Source organism: Beauveria bassiana, assembly GCF_000280675.1.
Source record: "Beauveria bassiana ARSEF 2860 unplaced genomic scaffold BBA_S00078, whole genome shotgun sequence".
Taxonomy (NCBI): Eukaryota; Fungi; Ascomycota; class Sordariomycetes; order Hypocreales; family Cordycipitaceae; genus Beauveria; species Beauveria bassiana.
In genome coordinates, this window is record NW_007930913.1 from 29,143 (window position 1) to 47,924 (window position 18,782).

At 51.5% G+C, this 18,782-nt stretch overlaps 8 protein-coding genes across 8 annotated transcripts; 3 read left to right on the forward strand and 5 right to left on the reverse strand.

Moving 5' to 3' along the window:
• Positions 1-408: 408 nt before the first annotated feature.
• On the reverse strand, positions 409-2,352 carry BBA_09977 (SAM domain-containing protein; the record flags this gene model as incomplete). The annotated part of the gene is made up of 3 exons (XM_008605074.1): positions 409-437; positions 494-1,786; positions 1,842-2,352. The coding sequence occupies 3 exons, from the start codon at positions 2,350-2,352 to the stop codon at positions 409-411; spliced, it is 1,833 nt and encodes a 610-aa protein (XP_008603296.1).
• Positions 2,353-3,530: 1,178 nt separating this feature from the next.
• Positions 3,531-3,892, reverse strand: BBA_09978 (ribosomal L29e family protein; the record flags this gene model as incomplete). The annotated part of the gene is made up of 4 exons (XM_008605075.1): positions 3,531-3,566; positions 3,619-3,721; positions 3,775-3,826; positions 3,886-3,892. 4 exons carry the CDS (start codon positions 3,890-3,892, stop codon positions 3,531-3,533), a joined length of 198 nt encoding a protein of 65 aa, XP_008603297.1.
• Positions 3,893-4,249: 357 nt separating this feature from the next.
• On the reverse strand, positions 4,250-5,443 carry BBA_09979 (peroxisomal carrier protein, putative; the record flags this gene model as incomplete). The annotated part of the gene is made up of 4 exons (XM_008605076.1): positions 4,250-4,376; positions 4,433-4,670; positions 4,724-5,271; positions 5,343-5,443. The coding sequence occupies 4 exons, from the start codon at positions 5,441-5,443 to the stop codon at positions 4,250-4,252; spliced, it is 1,014 nt and encodes a 337-aa protein (XP_008603298.1).
• A 1,403-nt stretch (positions 5,444-6,846) lies between these two features.
• On the forward strand, positions 6,847-9,520 carry BBA_09980 (PALB protein; the record flags this gene model as incomplete). The annotated part of the gene is made up of 4 exons (XM_008605077.1): positions 6,847-6,864; positions 6,924-7,237; positions 7,291-7,504; positions 7,565-9,520. 4 exons carry the CDS (start codon positions 6,847-6,849, stop codon positions 9,518-9,520), a joined length of 2,502 nt encoding a protein of 833 aa, XP_008603299.1.
• A 387-nt stretch (positions 9,521-9,907) lies between these two features.
• BBA_09981 (C2H2 type zinc finger domain-containing protein) lies at positions 9,908-11,411 on the reverse strand (the record flags this gene model as incomplete). The annotated part of the gene is made up of 2 exons (XM_008605078.1): positions 9,908-10,025; positions 10,084-11,411. 2 exons carry the CDS (start codon positions 11,409-11,411, stop codon positions 9,908-9,910), a joined length of 1,446 nt encoding a protein of 481 aa, XP_008603300.1.
• Positions 11,412-11,852: 441 nt separating this feature from the next.
• BBA_09982 (uncharacterized protein) lies at positions 11,853-12,326 on the forward strand (the record flags this gene model as incomplete). Its single annotated transcript, XM_008605079.1, has 4 exons — positions 11,853-11,932; positions 12,069-12,181; positions 12,223-12,249; positions 12,280-12,326. The coding sequence occupies 4 exons, from the start codon at positions 11,853-11,855 to the stop codon at positions 12,324-12,326; spliced, it is 267 nt and encodes an 88-aa protein (XP_008603301.1).
• Positions 12,327-16,626: 4,300 nt separating this feature from the next.
• Positions 16,627-18,071, forward strand: BBA_09983 (alcohol dehydrogenase GroES-like domain-containing protein; the record flags this gene model as incomplete). Its single annotated transcript, XM_008605080.1, has 7 exons — positions 16,627-16,717; positions 16,783-16,837; positions 16,911-17,057; positions 17,110-17,671; positions 17,742-17,770; positions 17,823-17,915; positions 17,975-18,071. The coding sequence occupies 7 exons, from the start codon at positions 16,627-16,629 to the stop codon at positions 18,069-18,071; spliced, it is 1,074 nt and encodes a 357-aa protein (XP_008603302.1).
• A 23-nt stretch (positions 18,072-18,094) lies between these two features.
• BBA_09984 (uncharacterized protein) lies at positions 18,095-18,508 on the reverse strand (the record flags this gene model as incomplete). Its single annotated transcript, XM_008605081.1, has 1 exon — positions 18,095-18,508. The coding sequence occupies one exon, from the start codon at positions 18,506-18,508 to the stop codon at positions 18,095-18,097; it is 414 nt and encodes a 137-aa protein (XP_008603303.1).
• Positions 18,509-18,782: the final 274 nt, after the last annotated feature.

Genomic DNA, 18,782 nt, shown 5'->3' on the forward strand with positions numbered 1-18,782 from the left:
AGATGTAGTGAAGGAGGCTTCCAAGTGTTTCATGCGTTTTTGTGTTGTGTACAGTAAGATGGAAATGAAAATCGGAGCCGCGAGTTTACTAAAAGCCCCACATTCCGGGTCTAGTTCACAGAGACAGAACAAGCATTTTGTAGATACAAGAATTGTCAAGTAGCGAGTAGAACCAGAGATTCGCGCAACATGCTCAAATTAGATTACAAGACGATGCATATTTACATTCAGAAACTTGAACGCAAATCTAGAGTTGCAACAATGCTTTAGTATCATATCAAAACTGTCTCGTCTGAAGCTTCATCAAATATACGTCCCTTAGGCCATGATGCTAACTAGTCGATGGAAACAGATTTCACATCGCTTACGCATCATCGCCATGTCCACCCTGTACCTGCAGAATGTACATTAACCAATGCGTCCATCAGCCTTGGCGTCTATAGGATGTCAGCAGTGAGCGTATGTCGACGTCGGGCTGCGATATTGAACGTACCCTTGACTTGTTCGAATACCTTGAGCATCTTCCTCCTAGCACCGAGAGCATTTACTCCGCGATCCTCCAATGCCTTGTCATCCAATTCAATGAGATCGGTCCATTTCATATCCTTGAGATTATCCGTGTACTTGTGTAAGCGGAGGCTGCGAAGCCAGCTTGGAATATCCTGGAGCAGAGTCGGGTCCGTAGGATCCTCTGGTGGCTTTGAGCTACCTCTACGGCCTCTGGGCGATCGTCCACGCACCATATCCGAGTGGTCTGACAGATAGCCCTCATGTCCAGCCAAAGCCAATTGCCCCAGATTCACGGCAGGAATACTACTGGCCATGACACCAGAACCGTCATATGCGCTCAAAAAGCCATTGTGCTGAGGCGAGGCAAACTGTGCCATTTGTCCCATAGGCTGCTGCATGGAAAGACCAGGGGAGCTGGGTCGCGCGCGATTGCCGAGCCCGAGCCCCTGCTGAGATTGCAATGCGAGAATCTGCTCTCGGCTTAAGACTTGACCATGCTCATTGATCATAACGACGTTGGCACCGGGAATGTTAAGGCTGTGAGCATGAGCAGGGGCCGACGATATTTGGTTGCTTCCGGGCGCATCGTTCGAACGAGCTCTTCGGTATTTGCGAGCGTCATCAAGAGCAAAGCGATTGTTTACGGTGGAGAGGGCAGCCAATTTCATTGCAGTCGCATTTGCAACCATATCAGCCTGTGAGCCCGGCTGCTGGTTGGTGTTGAAGGTGGATGTCATTGGCGTATTAACCATGGATGCCCAGTTCCCGCTGCCTCCACCGTTATAAGGGGAAAGCATCGGGAGGTCAGACGGATTCTTTTCGGGTGCAGCGAGCGTGGTGTTCTGAATAGTGGCGTTATTTCCGAGTTGAGGTAGCGGTGATCGCAAGCCTCCTGACGACACAGGCTGCGCGAATTGGCCCATGGCAGTTTGGGAAGCAGAGGCTTTGGCGTTGTTCGGGTCCGAGCCCCATGGGGAGACCCCCGATCCAGCTGCTTCGCGAGAGTCTTGGAGAGCACCCAGCGACGATCGTGGATCAACAGCTGCGCTATTCCTGTTGGATGACGGCGGGTTTCCAGTTTGCTGGGTGAATTTAGCCTTTTCAGTAGCAATGGCGGCCGCAGCATCTGGAAACATGGCATTGATCGTCGAGGAATCTAAGACAGAGTGGCGCTTGCCTGGAGCCGTCGTGCTAGCAGCGGCGCGGGTGAAAGAGTTTCGGGATGAATCGACCGAAAGCTTGTTCATCGCATCGCTGAGTCGATTAGACATGGGATCTAAAAGATACTGGTCAGTTTCCTGTCTGATATCCGAGAGCTATATGAACCATACCTTTATCAAAGGTAGCGGGAGAGAGCACGCCGGACATGGGATGGTTTTTGCCCATTTGCTGCAAAACCTGAATGAAGAAACGAATCTGGACCTGAGTTGTTTGCTGAAGCAGGGCATAAAGAGCAGCAGTTCGTTCGGCCTCGCTCAAGACACGAAACCACTGCTCGATAGCACTGAGCTCATCCTTAAAGTCCTGGTCCAGCGTTGCAGCAGCCATTTCTTCTAGAGTCGTTTCATATTGATCGATATCGGCAATCCACTGCTGAGCAATCTTATCCTGCGAATCGGTATCGAAAGATCCTTGACCATGAGACTGCTGCGACTGGCCATAAAAGTCTGACGATGGTCTAATACGACTGGATGGAGCTGGCCCAGAGATGGAACTCATGTCGGCAGATGCGCGAAGAGAGCTGGCAGAGCCTACAGCCCTGGAAGAAGGAGGTCGCAAGGAAGACGCCGAGTTCGCTTCAGGGGTGCTGTTTCGGTTCCCGATGATGTGGTTCCCGGACATGTTGAGCATTGTTCGTTCGATCGAAGACGGCTGAGATCCAGAAAGATGTGTTCAGGGATGCAATGACCCCAATAATTAACGAGAAGATAAATCTGCTTGACTCCTGCAGCAAACTGCTGACCTCAAAGGAGTTCTGATGGGGATATGGCAGTCAGACTATCGCATGTTACAAAACGAAAGGAATTTCTGCGCGGAAGTGTCAGGTGAGGCCTGGGGTGGCAAGATCGGCGCTCAGAGCTGTATGTACCTGTAATAAACATGAAAAAATCTCGAAATAAAATAAGAATGTCTGCTGCCCGGCAAACGGAAACCGACCCCCTAGGGATATATCGTCGGTGATACAACCAATAACCACGGAGAAAGGGGATTTCCAGGTTGAGAAGAGGTGGAGTTGCGTCGAAACAGCGTGGTGCGCCCAAGGCTCAGCGCTTGCTCCATATTGGTGTCTTAGGTAATGCGCCTTTAGTCCGTCCCGAGCCACACAGTCCCCATCCGATGGACGTAACGTTTGGCGTTTGGGATGTTTGGCAGGGTAACCGTGCTGCACTTCATTCGAAAAGATATTCATGAGGCATTAACGTCTGAGCAGTGTGATAGTCCAATTCTGGAATATGCAAAATCGCCGCATTCAGACAATTTAAGCTGCTTTCGCGACGCCAGGGGTCGCCCTTCCATTATGCAAAGTGGCCTCGTTCGTAGATTATGCCGACATGTGTAGAGTCTCCAGAGATAGTGTCCAGCGTTCAGTTGAAGATGTCCGTCATTCTCTCAGAATCTTCATGCCTACAATGCCTACAGTGGATACGGTTTACGAGGGTGCGGCCAGCAAAGAAGTTCGCAGGACGGTGATTTACTGAGCAATACTGTAGAGCTAGAGGACATTTCGTTTGAGTCAAATCTCTGGTAGTGGCCCCATGATTCTCTAAGATGTTGCACAAGCATCCGGTTTTCGTTTCGTAGGGTCGGCCAGTCGAGACACTCGGTTGAACAGCCGTGATAGCATCGTTAAAATCGACAAGGGTCGAGACAATGTGATGTGATCAGCAAATGAAAGCCGTGAATGATTTTTTCTTTTCATTTATTGACCAGCCTTGGAACAGTCAAGCTGGAGAGGTCGACTGGGAACCTCAATTGTATCCCATCCTATGCATTATTCCGTTAAAACTTCACAGACCCATTTAAACAGTGTCGCGCTTGCCCTCCTTGGCCTCTTTCTGTCGTGGCAGTTAGCAGTTGAATGGAGAGGAGTCGTCGGTCATTGCGCACCAGAGCCTTCATGTTGCCGTGTAGGGCGTGTCTGTGGTTTCGGCGGAATTTGGGGTCGGTACCCTTTAGGGAAGGGTAGCGCGAGGTCTTGGGCTTCTTGATACTGTAGAAGAGTTAGGACTGACGAAAATGGGTAGGATGATGAGGGAACCGAACCCGTTGCGGTGCGCCTTGCGCGTCTGATTATGCTGAGAACTGTTCTTTGACTCTGTGGAAACAAGGTCAGAAATCTGACGGCCTTATTCGAGTCATTGAATAGCAACTTACTGGCCATGGCTGCGGTTTGATGGTATGCGATCAAATGAGACGTAACTTGCTATGTGAAGCAAGCGGAAAATGTGTGTGAATTCGAAAGCCCTAGCGAGACTGTGGGGCAGACGCTGACCTAATTATGCATGCTTCCTCCACGTAGGCACAGAAGGCAACAGGTGGTCTTCGTCTGCTTAGTCATACTTCTAATATGTCCGGTTTGCCATTTTAGGTTGGTATGTATTTTACATCTTCCTAACCCGAATGTACTACTTAAGCACGAATACACGTCAAGTTGAAGAAAAAAAAAGACAACAAGTACGTGGGATGAAAACGAACGCAGCCTCTCTAATAGTCCTGTAAAGACACTAGATACTCTATTCTACTTGGTGGTAAGCAATGTTGCGCTTGTCGCCGCTTGACTAGTGATAGCGGCGGCGGCTTGTGGTACCTTTTTCGAACGAAGATTCGCAAGCCATCGGAAGAAAAGGACAAAAAGCAGCTCGACTCTGTCACAATGGTCAGCGTAAGGTGTGGCTGGAAGGGCAAAACGCCGGCAATTTACCTTTCTTTGGTCATCATGAGGATTCCTTGCACCAAGAATCCCTTCATAATCTGAGGTCCGATGCCCTTAAAGAGACCAAGCAGACCTTCGTTTTTCACGATGAAAGCCATTACCTCCCCGAAACTCTTGAACGGCTTTCCGTTCCTCGACGCGGGAGGCTTGGACTGCAAACCGACCTTGGCGACAATGAGGGGCTGTGTAGCAATGGTTGCCAGTGCCTTAGAAGTTGCACCGAGAACTGGAACACAAATTAGGCGCAAATAACGAGTGTTATTGCGAGACGAAACTCACGGAAGGCCTCCCAAGGCTTGATGCTAGTCCTGCCGGGGCAAAAAGTCTCTCTGAGACGCTCGTAGGCGCCATATGTGATGGCTGGGTTGATCACCAGAACCAGACTGGCTTTCAATCCTCTCCAGAGACCGCTTACGCCATCTGGGCCCTCGATGACTTCCTTAGCGGTAGCAAGCAGTCCTCTGCGATCGATCTTGCTGGCAGTCTGCTGTCTAGTCGTTACAACGGCGACGGGGATTGTGAAAAGCTGGGCGAGGGCACCAGCAACGGCACCTAGAGACAGCTCGGTAGCGGTTGAATTGGCGGCAATGCTCTTGCTGTAGCTGGCGTATACCGAGCGGACGATTGTGTACCAGTAGAAATACGCGAAGTTGGTGGAGGCAACACCGAGTAAGGATCCGCCCATACCAGTGTAAAGACCCTCAACGCCTTCGTCTTTGAGAATTCTCGAAACGGCATCCCAAGTTGAGGAATAATGCGGCGTATCCTTATCGCTGGCGGCGGCACCGGGCTTTGGTGGTTCTTGAACCTGGAGCTTTGTCTTGACACTATGAAGGGCCGTGGTTAGCTCCAGCCGGCCTGCTGAACTGAAAAATGCGTAATTGGCGAAAAGACGAACATGTCGAGGGGATACACGAGGGCATTGGCAAGGACAGCACCGGTCGCGCCCGCGACAGCGCCTCCCCATGGCGAAATGACAGGCTTCGATTGCCCGGTCATTGCAGCTGCCGGCTAGTGGCGGTGCGTGCTATATTATGAGTGAAAGATGGCGACAACACAAGGGGGCCTGAGAGGAATGAGAGACTGCGTCGCGTCCTTGAGTCTGGCGAAGAGCGATAATGGAATAGAATCAGAGAGTTGTTCGGGAAGAGGGAATGGCAAGCTTCGCTCAGCCGGCGAGAATGAATGCGAGAATGAATGCATTGAACCGTGGTGCTCCGACACCAAGCACACTGGACCTCGGTCCCGCAGCCGTGTGGGCCAAGTCGGCGCGTTGGTGCGCTCGATGGTTAGGTACCTAGGTACTTCTATGTACCTGGGCACCTGGGCACTTGCCTACCTACCCTAAGTACCTGCTTACTGATACAAGACAAGAACTGGACAGACACGGGCCAAGGAACTACCTATACCTAGTTTGCCAGCCAAATCTAGCCAAACCCGCCTGGAGTAGATTGTATTCGTCCGTAAATGAATTAGCGTTTATCAGTCATTGATCTCCTGGCTTGTTACCAGTGGTGACCTCGGTTGGTCCACAGACCCTCAACGTGTGCGGCGCTGTAGGTAGTCTTGGAACGGATGGGCGGGAGACAAGTGATCAGAGCCTTCTGACAGGCTCTGGAGGCTGGAGCCGGGCAATTTACAAGGCTACATCACCAGTCTTGCTTGCGACCGTGAAATACTTAGGTAGGCCCCTAGAAAGGTAATCGAATAGCAGTTGTTCTGAATAAGCTTAAGCAGGCTTCTTACTATTAATCACGCAGTGCCCCCGTTGTGACTGCTTCTCCGCCCGCGCCCTTGCCAGACAGCCGAGCCTTCCGCCGACGAGCGAGTATCACATCTTATCGCAGTGGCTGTATCCAACATATACCGCGCCTATGCCCGAGTATAAGTGACTTGGCAGTGTGAACTATGTACGGTCTCTTGGGACTGCATCATTGGTCGCCTCATAGCTCAACGGATTTGTGTATCCCCCAAACCCGCAAATCACGCATTTGCCTCGCAGCGGTTGGTCATCACATGTAAACAGCCGATTGCACAAGCAACGACAGTACAGGTCCGCGTGCCATCGGCTTTCATTCTCGACATCGCGCACCAGATCCCTGTACAACAATTTATTGTCACTGTAGAGCTCAAATTCACATAGCTTTGGTGTCTGCCGTCGAAACCCGTGTGGCGAGTTGGCGCTGCCGTACCTGAAGCCGAGATGCACTTTGCCAACAAACCGAGATATTCCTATATCGGGATACTATCCCACTACTCAATGCATCACCAAACTTACTCCCGCGCTGCCCCATTTTGCTAGCTGGCGACCTTAGCTCGGCCAATTTTGAAGCTCAGCACCTACTTGCACCTCGCTTGCTATTTCTGCAAAAGATGCCATGAGACGCGCTGATTGAACAAGCATGGAGAAAGATGCGCAGGTAAATGGGATGGGCCAGACCCCGCCTTGCTCTACGCTGCAGCTGACCTCCTGGGGTAGGCCGCTGAAGCTCTAGCTGCAACCTCAACCGGCAAGGCCGCGCTGGACTATGCAATTCAGGCAGCCGAGCTCTATATGCGAGCTGCGAGCGTTACTTCTAGCAAGCAGGATGCTGCTCGCTTTCGCCAGAGATGCAAAGCGCTCATCGCGAAGGCGGAAAAGCTCAAAACGCAGCTTCCCAAAGCGCCACCCGAACGCAATGGATCCGACATCTTGCGCCAATCGTCGCTTTTGCATGGAAATGAGTTCCCGCCATGGGATGAAGACCCGTCCGATGCTGAGTTCCAGCACAAATCGGGACAGCAGCTGTTCACGTACGCAACTGTGCTTCATCTTTCGCGCACATGTTGCTGATTTTCTTTGCTAGCGACGAGACACGATTCAGCCTGTCGCCAATCCAAACTGAGAATTTTGCATCATGGCAGAGGCCACAGGATTTACACGATTTACCTGTTAATAGCGACCTGGAAGCCCTCATGAGACCCTCCCAGAGTTGTAACTTGGTTCAAGACGTAACTACAGACTGCTCTGTTGTGGCTAGCCTTTCAGCGGCAATTGATATGCTGACGGGCCCGCATTCGGTAAGCCCTTTTGCGCCGTCTCGATGATGCTACAACGATACTGAAGCGCGAATCGAATAGGTGCTCTCTTCCATCATTTACCCATTCGACCATGATAACGGCCACCCCAAGATATCGGCCTCTGGAAAATATGTATTTCGCATGAATTTCAACGGTTGCTGGAGACGTGTTGAGATAGATGACCGACTGCCCGCCTCGAGAACCGATAGGACCCTGTTCGTGGTGGATAGACGAAATCCCCGACTCATCTGGCCAGCGCTCCTGGAAAAGGCCTATCTCAAAGTACGTGGCGGCTACGACTTCCCAGGTAGCAACTCTGGCACCGATCTTTGGGTACTTACAGGCTGGATCCCCGAACAACTATTTCTCCAAAGAGAAGACTTCGATTTGAGCACAGCTTGGAGGAGGATCAAGGCTGCCCATGAGACACAGGACGTGGTAGTCACTCTTGGAACCGGTCGCATATCTGCGGAGGAGGAAGAAGTCATGGGTTTAGTTGGAGAGCATGATTATGCCGTTCTCGATATGGACTGCTCTAACGGTACACGAAAACTACTGATTAAGAACCCGTGGTGCAACGGACCCGTGTGGACGGGCGCGGGCTGGTCCACGCCGCAAAAGTCCCCGAGGGCCGAGATTGGCCAGGACGGAGGCAAATCTAGCCACAAACCGGAGTTATCCTCTTCCGGCACACTATGGGTTGCATTCGAGGACGTGGCACAACATTTCGAATCCATGTACTTGAATTGGAATCCGAAGCTTTTCCCGCATCGTCAAGATCGACACTTCAACTGGAGCACACCACCAAAGCACCTCGCCGCATCGCTGGTTCGCAATGTACAGCACTCCATTACTTCCCTCAGAGGTGGCCTTGTCTGGATGCTAGTCAGCCGCCACTTTGTCGACCAAGAGCTGGTCATGATGCGGCATCGCCGGGGCTCCATGGCCGCGGTTGCCGAGCAGCTTGGGTACATGAGCATTCTCATCTTCGAAACTAACGGCAAAAGAGTACAGACTAGTGAGGACCAGCTATATCGCGGGCCCTACGTCGACTCACCACAGACTCTGGCCCGATTAGAGACAGAGCCGGGCAAACGATACACCATTGTCCTGGATCAACAGGAACTGCCGCTAAAGAGCTACAACTTCACCCTCACCGTCTTCTCTGAGCTTCCCGTTGAATTACGTGAGGCGCAAGAAGAAATGTCACATTTTCAAGAAGTTGAGGGCACATGGACTCGACGTACAGCAGGAGGCAACTCATCTCTCTCCACCTACTTCATCAACCCTCAGTATAAAATCTCTACGACACAAATTGGGCCCATATCCATTCTACTCATGACGGGCGACCAAGACGTACACGTTCACGTCGACCTCGTCTGGGCATCCGGTAAGCGAGTGACGTCTATTCGCGTCAAGGATCTAGTGGGAACATCCGGAGAGTATAGACAAGGATGCGCCGTTGCCAACATAGCCAAACTTGATCCCGGCATCTATACCTTGGTTTGCTCAACTTTTGAAGCGAATCAGACTGCAAACTTTGCCCTCAGAGTATCGTCCACCTCGGACGTTGAACTAGAGTCCATCCCGGCCGATGCAGCTGGTCGTCTGCGCAAATCCCTCACACCGCTAGTGCTCACCGAACGAGAGGAGCGGATGCGTGCCCAAATCCGGGTTTCCTGGCTCACCCGAGGCAGCGTCTGCATTCGAAGCGTCGGTCCCAAGAACGCCAAAGACGAGGTCATACGACAGCCGTCCTCGCTCATGATCCGAGTCTATCTCGCGCACGGCTGGGGTCCCGAGCAGCTCGTCATTGCTGAGTCGGGTGATGGCGATTTTGTCGAGTCCACAGCTGCACTACGAACGCCAGAATTTGACCTTGAGCCGGAGCGGACACACTCGGGACAGATGTGGCTTGTTGTTGAGACGATTGGAGTTCAGAACACCTCTACATCCCTTGAAATGGATGTTTTCAGCGACTCACCCGTTCAAGTTGGTTCATGGCAGAGCTGGTGACGTGTCGTCATACCAGTCAGAGTAATAGCCAGAGCGAGACACATACAACGGATACACATTAAACATGGACAGAGAAATCGGCAAAACAGTGTGTGTTGGGTATAGTCGCAGGTGAACAAAAAAATATATATTTGACTTGCATCTGTGTCTTCGTGGTATCGTCTCCCTACAAAATCAACATCGACTCGAACGCCAACCCAGCTAGCTGCCAAACCGAAAATAAATGACGTCATGATAAGCATATAAAAACCAAGATACAGTGCAGAAAGAAAGAAGAATACCGGTGTTAAGTAAAGGCGGGGCCGAATACTCAGCAAATTTGCAACAGGCGACGGAATACAAGAACATGCTGCAGCTCGGCCTGCAGCTCGGTTTGACAACGATGGGCTATGCAGCAGGAGCCCTCCGTCTACGCCCGCGATTTGGGCCGTCTGGTCGCTGGGACAGAACTTCTCGTAGCAAAGGGTCATCTTTGTCTTTTTCTAAATGATGAACACGGACGTGTCTAGGATGACCGAGTAAGCGAACGATGCGTCGTGACTTGGAGGCTAAAGTATACGTACCGTTGTAAATTATCTGGACGAGGATATTTATGCTCACGGTCTGGGCAAAATGGACAAACGTATCCTGGAGAGTCATGCACCAGGCCGTGTCTGATCATTTCGTTCTTGCGTTTGAATCCCTTGCCGCCCTCGCTTCTGGGACAGCCTTTGACGGGACAGTAATGGGGACGAGCCGAAGAGTGGACATTAGCATGTGAATTTAACAAGTACTGCGTCTGGAATGGATGAGCATTGCAGCCATCAAAAGTGCAAATATACGAGCCAATCGAACCGCTTGTGATGCCGTCGATGCTCATATGAGACTGTGTCGAAGTCGAGGGAGAATGTGCCGTGTCTCCATCAGAGCCTGTTCGAGATGTGCCGTAGCTAGAGCCGCGAGGAGGATATCCAAAAGAGCCTTCAGGCGATGCAATAGAGTGTGGTGACGGAAACTTGCTTCGATATCCATCGTTCGGTGAGATGGGTGGCGATGCGTGGCTCGCTGATATCGGAGGGAGCCGAGGGATAGTACCTGATGGTGAGGTGGGACATTTTGGAATCTGAGTAGGTGATCTTGATGGCTCCTTCTCAATAGGAGGAATTCTATTGATGTCACCAAACGTTGACCGAATGGAAGGCAAGCTTTGACCTAGGCTCTCTAATCCAGGTGAAACCATTTGCAACGGAGGCAGCCCTCCATTTGCCGGCACCAGCAGTGGTGGAGGTGATTGACTTTCGGATTTGAGGCGAGATCTAAAATTCGGAGCGTCTCGTGAAAGAGTGGACAAGCTTGGCAAGTGGTCGTCTCTCAAAGATAGTCTTCGCGTAGAAATGGAAATGTCGTTGGCGAGCTGCGGCAGCGAAATGGCTGTATCTCGCGGCGGTCTCACAGCCTGAAGAGCATCTGCTGCTAAGTGCTGGAGGCTCGGATCCTTCGACGTAGTAGATCCTTGGCAATGCCTTGCTTCAAGAGACGCTACAGCGGACGGGGGCCGTCTGTCCAACCCGGCCAATGTGATGCTAGTGGGCGGAGCGAGAGTCTGCCGGTGACTGGAGTGGTTCTTAGAATCAGCGTTTGGCTGCAGAGTTAGAAGTCGTTGATTTTCCGACAGAGGGAAACTCATAGCCTCGTTTCGGGAAGCAAGGAATGCTCTTGGAACTCTTTCCTGGCCAAGGTCACTTGTCTGAGGTTCCAATATAGCGCCAGGCGTACGGTGAAATTTAAGAGTCGTCTGTTCGTGGTGCTGTGATATCGCAGAGGATGCTGATGAATGAGTTCGAAATGCAATCGTCTCGAGACCCAGGGAAACTGTTTGCTTTCGCGAATGACGTTTTTGTACGGCCGTCATTGTGCTGTGTAGTGAAGCAGCAGCAGACACTCGCCTGTCACTTGCTCGAGGTACTGTTAAGAACCGAAATCGTCTTATTCCCTGGTGTATCGTAGGTAGGGTCTGGAATGTGTAACAGTGCAACCTGCTTTGAGAAACAGCTATAGCGTCGGTAACAGATGCATTTGTCGGTTGCCAGAATAATTTGGACGTGTCCTGCAAAGCTTCCAAAACAGAATTGACAGCTTATACGTAAGAGGCAGACAATAAGAGGAAAGGGATAGTATCAGGAAGAATTTGAGCTTTGTCGGGGCCAAGTGGTGCAGATGGCTGGTCTAAGTGCGAACGGCGACGGTGCGCCTTCCACAACACCTTGGAACAAGCACTTGTGGAACGTCAATCACAGACTGACTGACGGATCTGCTGCAGGGGCAAGGCACAAACTACGCGATGAGCGCTAACATGCTTCTCATGCGCGGACGATGCTTGACGCGCCACGGAACAGGGCGCTGGCCAGATGTGGCACTCGGCTGGCCAGCCAGGTGAGATGACGCCAATGTTGATAGGGAGCAAATCTCGTCAGCAGCGCCACCTATGTTCACGTATGGTTGTCTAATAACAAGGATACGCGAGCTGTACCAGCGCGGCGTCTCCAATCTGATGGTAGACAAACGTTAGCGGTATTGAAAGTGGCGTGCAAGAAGAAATCGGCGCCACGAGGCAGGCTCTCTGGCCATTCAGCCCCGGGAGCCGTTCTGTACTTGACACACAAGAGGGGAGTATCATGCACCGTGAGTGTAGGAGACAGCAAGCGCTGTATCACACCTATTAGCTGGGTTTGGTCAAGATGAAACAAGCAGTATGTTGATACACAAAGACTGAGTAACAGTGAAGTTGAGCAAAATGGAGGGCGGGCACAAGCAGAGGAAGAAGTAGAGGGGAAAGGAATAAAAGAAATAGATTCGGTTGTGGGTGCCCCAAGAAAGGTGCCGTGGAGTCCAAGCCGAACATGAAGAGATCTGGATGGGGCGCTTGGGTGCGTGCATACAGAAGAGTGCAGGGTGCTGCACTCGGGCAAGGAACAAGATGGCAAGACCACGGCTGCGTATCCGAGAGATGGGAGCTGGCACCAAAATACAGGAATTGTTTCAAAGGGCAAGGAAAGCTAGGCAAAGGAGGAGATTGGGGCGGATATATTGCTTACCATGTATGGGGTAATTTTACTCTGCAGGCCGGCTGGGGAAAAATGCGGAGGGCAACAAACAACAGTTGCAGCACACTCAATCGCAATCAGGTACTTGATACAAGTTACTGTACGGAGTCGTTCCACTTGAAGCAGACTGTTAACTGCGCAGACCGGCGCTACCACGTAACAGACTGTGTTGTCTGGGGTGGGCGACCAGGAAGCCCCAACGAATTGAGCAACTCTTCCATCGCCTTCTCGATCTGCCGGATCAACTTTCTGGGGCTGCCTTGCTCCCCCATCCACATGGCTCCGGGAAAAGCACGGGGTTCCCCCCCCTCTTTAGTCTGACCGTATGCTTGGTTGTAGTAATACGCACCTCCTCTTGGGTCGCTCAGCCTCAGAACCACGGCTGGCTAATCTGGAGACCGGGGCAGGCTTTGATTCCGGACAAATAAGGTACCCTGCCAGCCAAGTCCCAGGAGCAGTGGATTCGTGGCATCCATGGACCATACCTGCTTTGACGAGACGGAGAGATCAAGCCATTACGGTGGATGCGTCGGCGGCGGCTCGCATGTATTTCCAATGCGGCTTCGGATACTGGGCAAGAGGTTCAGTACATGGGCTGCAGCCTTCAACAGCTGCACGAGCTCACAAAATGGGTTTACTTTGTAGATGGATGTGTGGGGGAGAACCATGTCTAGCGCTTTTGTCTAGCGCTTTTGTCTCGACTGCCACCTGGGACCAGGACGGATGGAAGGATGGAGGGAGGCACGGAGGGTTGAAGGGCTGGCTGGCAACTGGCAGGGGTAAAGAACCAAACTAACCAGAGTTAGCAGTCACCCAGTTTGTATTTACACTGGCGGGCGCGCTGTAGCGGCGCAAAATGCCGGCTACATAGAGTCTCTGTCTCGTCGGGGCCTTTTTCCCCGATCCCCTTTTTTTGCTGACCTCTCAGCCCCAAGTCTGGGGAGCGGGGGAGTCGCCTGGTTTCAAAGCCACGAATGATAAACTAGGTAAGCTTGGACCGATCATACCCACTCCTTGGTCTCAACCTGCTGCCCAAGACCTCTGAGAGCCAGCGGCGATTGGCGTCTAGGAGTACTGATAGATAATTGCAGTCTCTGGAGAGAAATATGGCATGGCGTACTTTGTACAATGTGTTCTACAGACTTGGTGCAAAGACGAGTGGACAAAACTATATTGCTTCAGGCACAGCAGCATGATGCTGTTGGGATAGTGGTGTCCAGCAACCCGCAGGTGGCTAGCTTGGCCCGTCATTAGTAGCAGCTGCAGAAGTCGCGGTGGTCGAAGCTACTTATTTTTGTAGAGTTTTTCTTTTTTAGACACTGCGTGATCCTTCGAAAGCTGGCTAGTCAAATGCGCAGGAGGAGGACTCAAAGGAGGCAGATACAACAAAACCACTGATCGCGGGAAGAGGCACCCGGAAAGCCTCGAGTATTATCAATTGCGAGTATGCTCCGAGTCAGGTCGCAGCCATCAGCTACAGAGTCCTGACTGATTGGGGACGACAGGATACACTGCGCTGAGGGCGTGAAAACAAGCTTGCCCTGATCAAGCCTTTCAAACAGTAGGGGGTCTTCTGTGATTCCCAGGAATCCATGAAGGCAATGAGGCTCTTAATATCACAGCGCGGCGGACGACCGATGGCCCAACTTAGTTTAGCCGCGCCTAAAAGGCTGGAACCGAACTTTGACTGATAAAGCGTTGCAGGGCAATCCTACATACATAGAATGAGTAGCGGGGAGGCACTCCAGAATGTGGGGGAGTCTTGTTTTTTGACCAGGTACATCTTGCCTTTGCTGTCAAAGAGGCCCCCACACCACCTTGAAAGGGCTATCCAACACGGCCTTCGGCCACCAGTGCTATTTACCAGTTGGTGGTCAATACTGATAGTTAAGCCGGGCCCCCTCAGACTGCAGTCAAGGTGCTTCCCAATAAACACAGGCTTCGCCGTTTATTTGGCAGACCGAGTCCCGAGCTTGATATTGCCAATTCGGCCATGCAATCACTGTGCTGCTTCATTCATGTACAGCCATGTAGAGAGCTTGCCTTCTCTCGCCTGCTCATTCGCACCGTTGGGCAAATACCCCGCACGGATCCCTGCTGTTATGCATACAATCAACCATTTTGTTAGCCGCAGGAGCAGATCAAGTGCTGGTGCAACTGCTGGTACCGATTCTTTTTGTCCTCGCCAGTTTGCCAGTGTTGCTTTCTAACATTTGATCACGCCAGCTTCAGTCTGGACTCCATAACGACAATTACTTCTGCATCATTAGCACATTGGGCTTTTCGGAGCCGCTGAAGCAGTCGGCCGTCTCCGCACCACTCTCTGGCCCACGGTCATGGGGCCGCGAACCGTGTCGTACAATCTGGAGAGCTGAGCTTGATATGAGAAGTAATAAGACACGGCCAAGACAGTAAAAAAGGAATTAGTGAGTGCCCGAAGAGCATTCCAGTATGAAGACCTCGACTACATACACCACAGCAATACCTCCTGGACATGCCTTTAGCTCATCTACGAACCCATAAAAAAGGGTTGGCATTTGAAATAAGCACTGCTGTACAACACGATAATTCTATGACAAGCAGCCAGCCAGCCAGCATCGAGACAAAAAAGCAACTCCTCTTCTTGTCTCTCCCCACACTGGCACAGTGGGCGAAACCAGCCTGCCCTTTCTATCCTTGACTGCGGGATTCTAGAGCCCAATCGATCCGTCTTGCTAAGCCTTCGTGGCCTTCCACGACCAGTGCCCCGCTTGCCGCGACTCTGACTCTGCAAAGACGGCCTGTCTCTCAACGATAGAGGGACGAAGTGCAAGCAATGGCGGGCGTCACAGCTAGCTGAAAGCCGTACGCCACTGTCTTGGCCCAGGCTTCTCCCATTTTGCCCCGCTCGCCCCCTTCTTGACGAAGAATGATTTACTAAAGTTATTTAGGAAGCTTTCTGCATTGCCGTTGACAATGATGTTTACATACATCCCTTGCCGCCACCACCTCTCCATTTCCGGCAAATCAAGTCGGGCTCGAGATGCACGCCTTCTCGTCAACAAACAGAACAAATTCTTGTCAAAAACGGGTAGTGACCTGACCTCCGTCATGTGTGCTTGCTTCTACAATCGTTGACGACATTCGACATGGAACTACGACTGTTCTTTTTTTCATACTAGTAAGCCATCCTCGCTACTTTGCAGCGCTCGACACATCTCCTCGTCCCAGAACAACCCGGGACACGAATGTACATCTGGAGAGCCGACTAGTTCTGGGGCTGTCGATCCCTCCATTTAGGCCCGTTCTTATCCCGGTGGGTCGGTCCCTGAGGCCAGCCACTGGCGAAGTTGCGATGCCGTCCGCAAGCCTTGGCCTGTGTGACACGGCGACGGCGGGAAGCACGGACATCCAAACGACGACCGTACCCAGTGATTTCCTCAAGGAACATGGAGCAAGTCCGACACGCGTGAGACGGGCTACACGAGTCCTCCTGTTCCTGCTAGCGTCCGCAACTAAATAAATTTGTGTACGGATAACCTGCAAGCCTCTGCGTACTTGTCGAGCATCTTGCCCCCAGATCCTATCTGTTCATCTCCGGCGTGGCTTCGAACAATTCCGAAAGATGGCGTTCTGTCATGAAATTTGATATACACTCGATTATGCCTACTCCCAATCTCCTTCATCGTTGGTAGTTATGCTTTGCCTGACCCCACAACCCCCCACAGTGCCTACCTAGATATTAGTACAAGTTTTTTTTTACTCCGCAACATTGGAGGACGTCTCAGCTTCGGCCGGCTTCTGCTCGGGATGCTCGGAAATTCCAATGGCGGGGGAGGGCTCTCTGTTAGTGCCGAGCATCGGGCCATTCTGACAGCCACTCAACCTGCCCGCACGCTAGTCAGTATGGGGGTACACACTACTGAAAATTAAACCTCACTGCATTATTAAAAGAAGCTGTTTCAGCACCGCAGCAAACTCGTTCAACAGTCCGCGACAGAATCGAAGATTGAATTTGTCATCACCAGCTCGAGGAGTCCAAAAATGCCCGCCATGGATATCCCGGCCACGATGAAAGCCGTCGTTTTCGACGGTCCCCGAAAAGTCTCAGTTCAAGCCCGTCCCGTTCCCCGGGGTTAGTCACACTGGCCATATACACGCCGACATCTAGATATATTCACTTCAACTAATTCAGCTTAGTCAGTGATGGCCGTGATATCATCATAAAGGTACAAGCTACCGCTCTCTGTGGCTCGTGAGTTCGGCATCGCCTCACCCTACCCCAACGAGCGTGTACAATTTCCTCTATTAGCTAACGCGGGTTATAGTGAGCTCCATGTCTATCGCGGGCACCAAAAATCTGGCACTGGGTTCATCATGGGCCATGAATTCACTGGCGTAGTGGTGGAAGCCGGTGCAGACGTCAAGACACTCAAAGTCGGCGACAAGGTCGTGTCTCCGTTTACGTCTTGCTGGTACGCCGCAATGCCCATGTTCCCGTTCCCATTTCTTTCTGACTCTCGAAAGCGGCGAATGCTTTTATTGCCAAAATGAGGCAACTTCTCGCTGTGTTCATAGCAAGTTATTCGGCTCCGCCGTTCTCGATGGCGGACAGGCCGAGTATGCGCGCATCCCCATGGCGGATAGCACTGCGATCCAGGCACCCAAGTCCATTTCCGACAAGGCCCTCATCTTGATGGCCGATATTTTCCCCACCGGATATTATGGTGTAAAGAGTGCCGTGGAGCTGAGACCAAAGATCGACATTTCACAGTCAAGTTTTGTCGTCATTGGATGTGGCCCAGTCGGGATTTGCGCCATTATCAGCGCTCTTGACCTCAAACCCAAGCAGGTCTTTGCAGTCGACAATGTCGACCGTCGGCTGGAGATGGCCAAGAGCCTTGGCGCTGTGCCACTAAATTTCGATGTTGGAATTGACAAGATGCAAGAGCAAGTTCGGAATGGAACGGGCGGCCGCGGCGCAGACTTTGTCGTCGAGGTGGTGGGATTATCCCCTGCGCTGAAGACGGCGTTTGAGTTGGTGCGCCCATTTGGTGCCATGAGCAGTATAGGTGTTCACAACGCTGAGGTAAGATGCCGTGTATTCCCTTGCTTGATGTTTCTTTGCAGCTTGGAGTTAGTACTGATGCCATTCATAGATTCCTTGGACTGGTGCTGACGGCTACGCGTGAGTAGAACATGTTGCCCCATGAGGCATTGTTGTACTTACTGGAGTTTAGCAAAAATGTGCGGTTCCAGATGGGCCGATGTCCAGTCCGTTCCATCTTCCCTGAAGCGCTTGCTCTCCTTGAGAGGAAGCAAAAGGATGTCGAGTAAGCGCAAACCGCTCAGCCAACGACGATAACAGTGCTGACCACAGACGTGTCTCTAGATTCATGTTTGATAATATCATGCCGCTGTCTGAGGCAGTCAGTGGATATGAAATGTTTGACCGTATGAAGGTCCACAAGATTGTGTTCGTGCCATAGACGTACGTTGGTAATCATGAGGCCTAATTCTGGCGTGGCTTCACCATGCCCTCCTGCATGACGTAATATACGACTGTAGAGTCATCGTGTAGTGTTGCAAGTATAATCCTCTTCTCCCGTGTACCTGTGTTTGCCAACGAGTCGAAAACGGTCGCGTAGTCTGCGAGAGACCACTTTTCGGACAAATGAACTGGAAGTACACACTCTTGCACAGGCTTCTTTGTCACCCGTTCACCAGTGACTTGCTCTTGTGCGAGCGCCACAATCTGATCATCTGGATGCAGATATAATCGCTTTGTGGGCAGGCCTCTGATCAAAGCCCTAATTGAGCCCTTGGTGTAGATAAATTTTAGCTCTGTCCAGTCATGCTGGTCTTGCAAATTTTTCATAACAGCCAAAGCGACGTTGTCGGGTTGCTGATACTGTAATGAGGACATTTCCACCATACAGTCGGTATTCATAAGATCGCCGAGTCGCAGTAAGGCTGTCGAGAATGGGAGATTGTAAGTATAGAACAATGTTGAAAAAGTCGAGACAAATATGAGGTGGGAAACCCGGATAGGCTAAGAGGCGGTCACCCGAACGAGAGTGACGAAACGCCTGTTAAAGCATTCACCTACAGGTAGGTAGTTAGTGTCAAATGTGGGACGTCACGAGATACACTAATGGGAAAAGGTATCTATATATTAGTTATATACTAGCTAAGGTACC